This window comes from Galleria mellonella, unplaced genomic scaffold (assembly GCF_026898425.1).
Source record: "Galleria mellonella isolate WM207_F2 unplaced genomic scaffold, CSIRO_AGI_GalMel_v1 utg139, whole genome shotgun sequence".
In the NCBI taxonomy this organism is placed as follows: Eukaryota; Metazoa; Arthropoda; class Insecta; order Lepidoptera; family Pyralidae; genus Galleria; species Galleria mellonella.
The window spans coordinates 235,610-246,627 of NW_026441995.1; the positions used below are offsets into that span (position 1 = coordinate 235,610).

Genomic DNA, 11,018 nt, shown 5'->3' on the forward strand with positions numbered 1-11,018 from the left:
TTTAGAACCTCTCAATTTTGCATATGTATTAATCCTTACTAATATTATTAATTGCCATATGGTCTCAGCACAGAATAGGCCACCCCTTACTTACCCGTGGGTGTCATAAGAGATGACTAAGGGAGGGCAAGAAATGGTCAGCAGCATCCCTCTTAAAACATCTCTAAAGTCTAACTGCAGCTGCCAATCTGCCTACCAAGTGTGACAACTATTGGCAAAACCCCCTAAGGGGGAGACTTATGTTCAGCAGTGGACAGTTAAATGCTGATATGAGGATGAATATTATTAATGTAGAAGTAAGTCTGTTTGTTTATTTTCTTATAGCACCTAAACGGTTTAACCAATAACTATGAAATTTGGAAAATACACTTACTACATGGGATTGAGAAGGATTAAGTATAAAGGAAAGCAATATTTTAACATGGTTGATAGGGGGAAAGGGATTGTTAGTAATGGAGACTAAAAATCCCATTGCTAGCAATATACCCAACCAGGTCGACCTCCTCGTGGTTCCCCCTAGAAACTATCATGGTTAATTCCTAATGAATTCATCATGATGGGCTAACTGGCCCATTTTCATTCTCATCTATCACCTTTCACTGGTGCTCCGCCAGCATATCTTGTTAGCACAGGTGGGGTAATCATTCCATTATCACCCATAAAAAAAAAAAAACATGGTCAATAAACATAGCCCAATGATGCAGACAAAGTTGCAGGTAAGAGCTAGTATAATATAGAAAATAAATAATGAAATAAAGAGTATTGATATAATAGGATGTTGACTTATGAAGCAGAAGAGCTAGTCTCGCAACTAATTTGAAATTTAGTTTAATGAAGATGAAATAATATTGACCACTACAAATAACACTAAACTACCAGAGGGAGACTTTGTACAAAAGTCGTTTGCTTGGGTACCTCTATCCCATTCATGTTTCAATCGTGAAGCAGTTGTGTTTGCATGGCTGTGTTTTGGTTTGAAGGATGGGATATGGCGTGAATTTACAGGGTATGGAGGAACAACACCTGAGTCCTCAGGAATGTCAACGCACGGGGGCAACAGTATATTCTGTTATGTCCATGGTACTGCTCATGTCTATAGGCGACAGTTACCACTTTCCATCAGGTGGGCCATCAGCTTATTTGTCATACTGTTGTATAAAAAAAAAACTTTCCAAGAGGTCTTTACTTGTAAATATATCAATATGACACTTTTGTCCATACTTTTAACATATGAGATTCTAGACTATTTTTTAATTATGTATAAAGTCTATCAGTATTGTAGGTTCTGGTGACAGTAGTGTTTTGATATTTAGTAAGTAATTTCAGTATTATTTTCCAATTAATAAGTAATAATCTACACTATAATATCTGACCAAGCATCGTAAAAAAAAATATTCTATAATTTTAAATGTTAATATTACAATTTAGATAAAAAATAAAAGATGCAAAGATAAAAATAATAAAGTTAAGGTAAATGTTATAACAACAAAAATGTATAATAAAAGTAAAATGCAAGCAATTCTTTAAAGTGTGAATAAATTTCTACAATGTGCACATTTAATTCCTACTCTTTAAATGAGCACTCTTTTTCAGATAGGTCATATGATTGTTTGTTATTTTTAATGTTAAGTATATAAGTTTAAAATTGATAACTTTTTAAAATTGTTCTCAATTCCTATTAATAGATATATTTTAAGGTTGAAGGTATATACACTAAGCAAACTTCTCAATATTGAAGCATGAACACATTACATATAAAGGTAGGTCATGTTTTGAATGATACTGACGAAAACTTGAATATATTAATTGTACAACTAAAGTTCAATGTTATCATGGACAATAATAAACAAAACCAAACGGCCATAAATATACGGCTTATGAAAAATATACTTAGAATTAGTTGTTGAAAATTGTTTATTTGAAATGATAATATGTATGAACCATGTGCGTTTGTTTTCATCAAGACAAACGTACGTACGCTCTTACATACGCAGTTACGTAGCACCAAGTTTATTGAGAGATAACAAGTTCTCACCTTCTCTTTGACCCTCCAAGAGTGTTCTACGCGTTCCGCGCCCTTAATTGGTTCAATATGCCTTGGTTTGTTAAAACATAAAGGCAAATCCCAGTCATCTACCTCCGAAGAAGTTTCACTGACATCTTTTTTACTGTTCTTCTCCTCATCTTTGACCTCGAGATAAGGAGGCATATCTGTCATTTTCACTTAACACTTTATCACAGTCTCCTAAATTTTATAATGTTCAACGTACGCCAATACTAAAAGAAAACATTTTTAAAAACTCGTAGACAGCAACATCATGTGCGCGTCCATTTTTCCGTAGCACATGGGGAATAAACAATACTATAAGTGTTGACAACTCGGTGTCTGGTATTCGGGCTAAGTATAATTTAAAAAGAGCTAAATTATTTAAAAGATTAAAGATATTGATATTGGTACCTTAATTTCTATCATTGACTCAATTAATTAAATTAACCACAAAATTCTAAGTACATGCTTAGTTTACAAAGTTTTGTTAAAAGGTATGAAGACATTAATTTTACGATTAGTAAACAAATGGGAGCAAAAGGCTAAATTAGCTTCAAAATTGTTATGTTGGCAATACTAAGAAAACTACGTTTCATTTCACGTATTGTAGGATGTAACGTATGTTGTTTATATAAATTTAAATTGAACAATTTTGTCTCTAATATTTATCACTCTTAGCATTTAATTTTATATTTTAAATACAATTCAGCAATTTATCAGAATTATTCAGCGCTGGTGGCAGAAAGTACCTATGTGTCTTTATAATTAATATTCGTCAATAAAACCATATTTAAGTTCGGCGACATCATAATAAACAAACTAGTTTAATTTGTAATTAATTGTAGTATTAAATTTAATCTAGAACAATTCACGCTTCTCAAAAAAAAAATTAATAGAATGTACTGGTAAACTTGGTTCTAAAATTGTTCTACAGAGGCAGTACCAATGTTCTTTCCATAATAGCTCTTGTAAGCCATAGACAAAGAATAGCACCCGCAGTTCTATAAAATACGAAAAAATAGACTAAGAGTAAATAATCATCCATCCGTCTTATAAAACTCCTTTTATTAAAATGGTCTTTCCTTTCCCAAACTTTGTTTTTAGCAAATCCACTTTAAGCTGTACCATATGAATTAGAAAAAAATATCATCTATTTTTGTTATTATTGGTTATTATATGTAATTTGCTATTAGAACCTTGTGCACTCAAAAGGACTTGCAATTTCGCATCCTTTCAAAATTTCTGTTGCATCTGAACAATAAAAATAGAGCAATAGAACCAATAAACGAACACCCCTGTAAAGATTTTTGTATATTCTTTATTGCACATGAACAAAAGGTACAGATTTTTCAAAAGACTAACATGAACTTTGTCACAAAAAAGGTAAAGAGGTTGTAATCACTAACCATTGGGCGGGTCATGTTTCTGTCTAGAAACTATTGTCGTTAATTCTTATCAAATTCGATGGGTTAACTGACATGTTTTCATCATCCCACAGCGGTGTTCCACCAGCGTATACCGATAGGGACGGCGGAATTACCCTTAAATTTTGACTCATTAAAAAACCAGTCTAATGCGGGCTCCCAAGGTACAGTATATACAAAGTTTGATGGGATACAAATTTAGAGAATACTATCACCATATCAGCTGTCAACTGTCCACTGCTGAACATAGGTCTACTACTGTTGTGGGGTTTTGCCAGTATTTAGAGAGTAGGTAATAATAAAATATTTAGTTACATAATTATGTTAAAACTTTATTTGATCCACAGGCATTGTATAAAAACAAATGAGTCAGTATTATTATTACATACATAGTCATTCTCATACAAGGAAAAATAATACAAGCCAATTGATTAAAAGCACCATATTGATGATATAAAAACAATTAATTAGTACATTATCATAGAATTAAATATACAATTAATAACAAGTACTTACATGAAAAAATATTATACAGTAGTAGGTATACCAATAATGTTACTATACACAAATATTGAGCTTTGATATGGGGGGTCACATTTTGACTGCATTGCACACAGTACAGTAGCTGCACTGTGCCCCGTCTGGCAGACATTCTATGTGGAACGAGTGCCTACAGTTGTACACCTTCAAGTCAGAAGCATTGGATAAGTCTTTAATTATAATCCGCCCTTGGCAAACACAACACAAAAAGTCATCTGTCACTGATATGCCCCTCTGTTGTCCAATGATAAGTTTCTCGTGCAGATCAAAGTAGTTTCTCAGAGTGATCACCTTACACGCCTCCTGTACGGACAGCTGTAGCCGGTAGTCACACATCATCTTGGCTAGTGAGTCCTTCAGGTCCTTTATTTCACAACCAGGTTTAATGTTTTGTATAAGCATCCTGGGATCCACATAGTTCCCTATTCTTTTGAGAAGTAATGACACATATTCAGGTTTATCTACAGTTTTGCTTATCAGATCAGTCCACAATTCCTTGTCATTATGTTCTTGACAAAAATCTATTGCTTGCCTTATGTCATGCAATTGTTCAATTATGATTTGGAGGGCTTCCCTTGTATTTCCTATACGGCCTTGCAGGAATACCATTTCTGGGTAAAATTCATTGCTCTGACAAACATCTAGGGCTTCCTGTATAGGATAGTTGTCACTGCATTTCAGGAAAGGTAATAGTTTGTCTCTCGCAAATTTAGCATACAACCTTACTAGTTTTCCATGGTACTTGCCATTTGGTTCTTTTTTACTATAGGCAACAAGGTATTGAAATAATAAAAAATCATGATTTTCCAGCTGTTTTTCTACTACTTCTACTGGAATTTTTATTTCTAAGAGTAGTGTTATGGCCTTATTTGAGTCAAGGGTCATGAGATCCAATATTTTGTCATGTAATACATTATACATCTTATATTGTGTGATGAGTTTGAACACATCTTTATGTTGGAGTGTGAGGTATGTTGTTAAAGCTTTGTCATATTTTTTCTGATAACAGTACAGTAAAGCTAGTGCTTCCAAGTACACATTCTTGTCTACTTCTGTAGTCAGCAAGTGTTCCAGCACCTCTTTGATAATTATACCTATGTTATACAGCTTAGGATTCCATTCTTGAATCAGTTTCAGAAATCCTTGTGGATCCTTATGGATAACACGATATTCAGTAAGTATTAATCCATATATATGAGGGCTAAGTGCATAATCTGGATTTTTAGGCACAAATGGACTAATGGCTCGCAGTTGTTCTACATTAGAAAACTTGACTACCTGATTTTCCCATAATACTTTATCATTCTTACAAATTCTTGCACACAGAATAGCTGCTTCTTCATACATATGTTCAATTAGCAAATGGTCTAAATATTGTACTCCGACCACCACCAAAGAATGTTTAGAAGTCTTGCCACCGACTTCTTCTAGAACAGCCATTGCTTTTTCATAGCGGCCATGTTCCACAAGCCAATTGATTCTTTCATCAATATCAAATGGACTGGCAACCACTATGTCTTTAGGTGAAACAATAAAGAATCTATTTTCCTCAATGAGCATGTCCAGATAATAGTCATTGCATGAGTACTCTTCATATCCTCGGATGTTTAAGCTGTCATTTGAAACTTCACAAAATTCACAATCCTTATAGTCTGCAATACTGAGTACAGGCCTTTGGGCTTTGCCAGTTTCTGAATCACATTCTTTCGGTACACCGAGTAAAACCAGTTGATCATCAAAAGGTCCCAAACCACTGATGAAATAGTCAGTTTGAAAAGTATATACAGGATCCACAAGGTATTCTGTAACATCTCGAGTCTGAAGCTCTATCTGATTTCGTTTTCTAATTATACAAATGCGAACAGTATCAACCCATCCAATCATTAATGTATTTGCTGCAGACCACAGCAGATTGCAACGGTAATCTTCTATGGATGTACTAGTATTTTTTTCCCATTGAATCAGCCCTAATGAGCATCTCGCTTGAAGATCATAGACTCGAACACCAACTTCACTGGCCCAGGCTATAAATCTTTCGTGCCATGCTATAGCTTGAACATTTCCTTCACATTCAAACAAAACAGTACTACGGAGGCGATTTAAAAATGTTTTCTCATACAGAGTCAGTTTGTTGTCTCCTGAAAATATAGGTATATTTTAAAAACAGTATCTTAATAATATGGGAAAAACTAAAGAACTGTATGGATAAAATAAAAATAAAGTCTTTTAAGAAATATCACAACAGGCTTATTGGAGTTTTATTTTTATACAATTAAAAAACAATACACAAGTTGATGGAAATTGGTAATATTATTTACAAACAAATAACACTATTTCAGCCATTAATTATAAAATCAACAGTAGATTGAACAACAAAAGTGACTAATTTCCTATAAAATATCCTTTGTGAGTTGTGTGGAAGAAAGCTTCCTTTATTTACAGATTACAGTCACTGTTTATATTTATATCATTAGTTTCATATGATTTAATAGATATAGTAGATATGTTTTACTTGAGTGCTGTGGAGTAAATAATTTTACTTTATCATAATACCTGTGAGAAATCTTCGACCAGAACCTGACTTGAAATAATATGGATCTAAGGCTACAGACTTCACTAACCGCCCTAGGACAAGGCTATGTGTGTTCTCAGTAGTATACAGTCCATGTACGAGTACTTTCCCGTCGTCAGAACAACTTGCAATGTAGTCACCCTTTATGTCCACCGATATCTTATTGACAGCGATTGCATGAGCCTGTAATTCTTTGTCTTTGCCATCTTGAGTTATAGGCACTATGTTACCTTCATGATCGAGTAAATGTATCACGCCCCACTGAGTGCCAAGGCAGATGAATTTTGTATGCACACAAATGCAGCTAACTGCGTCTTTGAGAAGTATATTTTGGACATCGTTTCCCATTCGATCATATTTGAGTTTTGGCTCCTCGTCTGGAGGCAGGCTGTCGCAGCTCTCCAAATTCAGAGCCATGATGCTAGTTGCAACTGGTAATATATCACTATGATAATTGTTTTCACATAATTAATCGTAGTAGAATTTATGATTACATTTTCCTGTGTATTTTTGTCGATTTCAGATTCGAATTAATTTTGACATATATTTGACTGACACATTTTTTTTTTTTTTTTTTTTTTTTTTTTTTTGTGGCGTTCACCCCGATATTAGGGTATTTTGCCAAGAACAAAACGGGGAAACGATAATAGTAATAAAAATACCTAACACAAACGAATTTAGAAAGGATAAGGATTAGGTCTAGGATATTTATAGGATATGAAGGATATACTTGTACATATGAGAATATACTTATAAATATATAGGAAAAGCAATTGATGCAACTATAAATATATTCATGTAATATAACTAAATCTTAATATTGTTATCATATATATATGAAGATAGTATTTTATAGACAATAGAATCATTGGAAGAAAGTAGAGTAAGAATAGAAGTTGGGAATGGAACACGGATGGATCGGAGATGATTAAAAAGGGAGGTGTGGTCAAATTTAGAACATGAGAAGAATATATGATTTAAGTCCGCCACTTCAGCACCGCAATTACACGACGAACTTTGTACAATACCAAGCTTGTATAAATGAGAAGGTGTGCATACGTGACCTAGACGCATACGAGTTATAATAGTTGTTGTGGTCTTTCCAAGCTTTAATTTACAAAACCATGGTTTGAAAGGAATATCGGGTTGTATAAGGCGATAAAATCTTCCTTTTATTGTACTTGTTTTTTCCCAATATTCCTTCCAGGCATACCTTAAATATATTTTTGGGAGACAAGCTAGGTCACTACAGTAATTATGATACGGATACATATCACCACAAGTTACAGCCTCTCTTGCAATAAGGTCAGCTTTGTCATTGCCGCTAATACCACTGTGTCCTGGTAACCAGGCAAAAGAAACGGAATAACCTCTCAACATGCAAAGATAAAGACTTTGTCTTATGTCACAAATAATGGGATAAACTGGTTTTGATTTAAACGGATATTTGGCTAGAGCTTGCAAAGAGCTCATAGAGTCAGTGAAAACTATTGCCTTATGTAATTTCATTAAAAGTATATATTCTACAGCTTTTAAAATACCATAACATTCCCCGGTAAAAACTGAAGACTCCGGTGGAAGTTTAATTTTTTGAACGATATTAAATTGTGAATGAAACACACCCACACCTACACAACCGCTATTGTCTGGTTTTGATGCATCAGTAAAGATGTAGTGCCATTCATTCCATTCAATGTCAGTTATAAACATAAATTTGGCATTCAATTCTGAATCATTTTTTGATAACCCAAAATCATATTTAATATTAGGAGATAAAACTAAAGATTGATATGAGCATTTATAAATGGGAAAACAGGACGATGTAAAAGTGGGAGATTCTATGGATTTATATTTTTCATAACTTTGTATTAAACATGGAGGTTTTTTATGTTTCCAATAAGATGAAGACGAAATAAAGATATGTAGTTGAGATAACTTTTGAATAAGCGGATGATCAGATAATTGTAAACAACGAAAAAAGAAGCGATCAGATAGATATTGCCTTCTTAAAACCAAAGGTGGATCACCGACTTCGAGCTGTAAAGCATTGATTGGACTTGATTTCATTGCTCCAGAGATAATCCTCAAGGCCTTTGATTGAATTAAATCCAATTTCTTAAAAGCAAATGAACTTCCTGGAGCTAACAAAAAAGTTCCATAATCAATGACACTCCTTATAAGACCATTATAAGCAAGTTTTAGTGAAACGGGATGTGCTCCCCACCAAACTCCAGCAAGGCACCTAAGAATGTTGAGGTTACGCTCACATTTCGTAGAAATATAATTACAGTGGGACAGACCTGTTAATTTATTATCTAGCACGATACCTAAAAATTTAATTTCAGTCTTTATAGGAATGTATGAGTTATCATAAAGCACCTTAATTTGTTGCGGTGATCTCATTCTTGAAAACAAAACTACACTACTCTTGGTTACAGAAAGATTAAGACCATTTGCATCTAACCACGTTTTTAACAAATCTAATGAATCAGATAATTTGGCAGAAGCAGATTCTATGGACTTCGCAATAAAATATAATAAAAGATCATCAGCATATTGTAAAATTTTGACGGATTTATCAAGGAATAATTCTAGATCGTATGTGTATATGTTAAATAAGATTGGACTGAGAACAGATCCTTGTGGAAGGCCTTTCCATACTGTTCTAGATAATTTGGTATCTTCATCTAAATTCATATATATTGTTCTTTCTGATAAAATATTAATAATGAAATTAGAAAGCATTACCGGTACATTTAGAGCTTGTAATTTAGTTTTTAAAATAGAAATTATTACATTATCATAGGCAGAATTTATATCTAAAAAGGCTGAGAGGATTGACAAATTTTGTGAGAAAGCTATATGAATATCTGAAATAAGAATGCTCACATTATCTAAGGTGCTCTTACCTTTCCTAAAACCAAACTGGTTCGGGGATAGTAAGTTATTACTTTCTAAAAACCATTCTAGACGGTTTTTCACTAAATGTTCAGCTAGCTTTAGTAAGACAGAGGAAAGTGCAACAGGGCGGTATGAAGATGGTTCAGAAGGTGGTTTATGAGGCTTTAGAAATGGTATAATAATCTGAGACTTCCATGAAGTAGGTATATTTCCCGAAATAATTATGGAATTAATTATATTTAAAAAGTAAATTAATGTCGCATCGCTAGCATTTTTAAAAAAGGAATACGGTATACCGTCTTCTCCCGGTGCAGAGTCTTTAATAGAAGCTAGAACACCTTTAAGTTCTACTAGACTAAAAGGAGAGTCAAGTTCGAATAATTCGTCAGAGACGGATAGAGAAATATTGTAAAGGCATTCCGGCACATAACTAGGAGCAAGGCGATCTAAAAATTTATTCGCTAAAGTTAAATCGAGTGCAGAACGTGATGTATGATCACTAAAGGCAGATCTGAATCTTTTAATATTATTCCAAACGACTGATGAATTAACTTCTGGACAGATAGAAGAACAAAATCTTCTCCAGCCTTCTAATTTCTTTTTTTTCAGTAGTTTTCGAGTAGAACGTGAAACTGCGGTGTAAATTTCAAAATTTTCTGGTGTCATGTAATTATTATAATTTTTTTCAGCATCTTTACGATTTTTAATTGCTTCCGTACAATCTTTGTCCCACCAAGGTGGCGAGGGAATTTTCCCTGAAGCACTATTTTTAACAGGAAATAATAAATCAGCAACCTCCTTCATATTTATCATCAAGTCATTACAACATTGATGTTCATTTCCATGGTAAACAATAGGTAACTCCGTTATTTTATTATCTAAATATTGTTTGTAAATATTCCAGTCTACATTTGATAAATTATATTTAAGCCGAGGACCACTCTTTCGACTTGAGGGAATGGAAATTGGAAAAGAAAGAATGAGGGGAAAGTGATCGCTTCCGAAGGTAGAGGAATGAGGATACCACGACAGTGAAGAAGCTAAATCAGAAGAACATATTGAAATGTCAGGAGCACTAAACCCTTCATTCGGTGCAGTTCTACGTGTTGGTACATCTGAGTTAATAATACATAAGTTGTAAGTGTCAATTATCGTCAGGAGTTTTCCACCATAAAAATTAGAAGTAGAACTGCCCCACGATTGGTGTTGAGCATTAAAATCGCCCATTACGAGAAAAGGTTTAGGTAAAATTGAAAATAATTGTTCTAGTTGTGAATATATTTGGCATGTAGGATCAGGAATATATAAAGTAATAAAACAGATACCATTTATAATTATAGCAGCTGCATTAATGCCGCTATATACAGGAAGCGAAAAAGAAGAAAAAGGAAGGGAGTTTTTGACCAATATGGCAACACCGCCATATCCGTCAGCTCTATCATCACGGAGACTTGTAAAGCCTGAAATCCTAAAAGGATATCCTGGCTTTAACCAAGTCTCTTGGAGAGCTATTATAAAAGGATTATATTTATTA

At 33.7% G+C, this 11,018-nt stretch overlaps 2 protein-coding genes across 2 annotated transcripts in view; both read right to left on the bottom strand.

Annotated features, from left to right (window-relative positions):
* LOC113522384 (regulatory-associated protein of mTOR) overlaps positions 1-2,368 on the bottom strand; it is a 34,630-nt gene extending 32,262 nt beyond the window's left edge. Inside the window, 1 exon segment of the mRNA XM_052903346.1 lies at positions 2,036-2,368. Coding sequence (XP_052759306.1) covers positions 2,036-2,218 — 183 coding nt within the window. The 5' untranslated portion in view covers positions 2,219-2,368.
* Positions 2,369-3,777: 1,409 nt separating this feature from the next.
* Positions 3,778-7,135, bottom strand: LOC113515835 (vacuolar protein sorting-associated protein 41 homolog). Its single transcript, XM_026900123.3, has 2 exons — positions 6,565-7,135; positions 3,778-6,149 (listed from the first exon to the last, which is right to left on the bottom strand). Exons 1-2 carry the CDS (start codon positions 6,998-7,000, stop codon positions 4,063-4,065), a joined length of 2,523 nt encoding a protein of 840 aa, XP_026755924.2. The 5' UTR covers positions 7,001-7,135; the 3' UTR covers positions 3,778-4,062.
* Between the last annotated feature and the right edge of the window lie 3,883 nt (positions 7,136-11,018).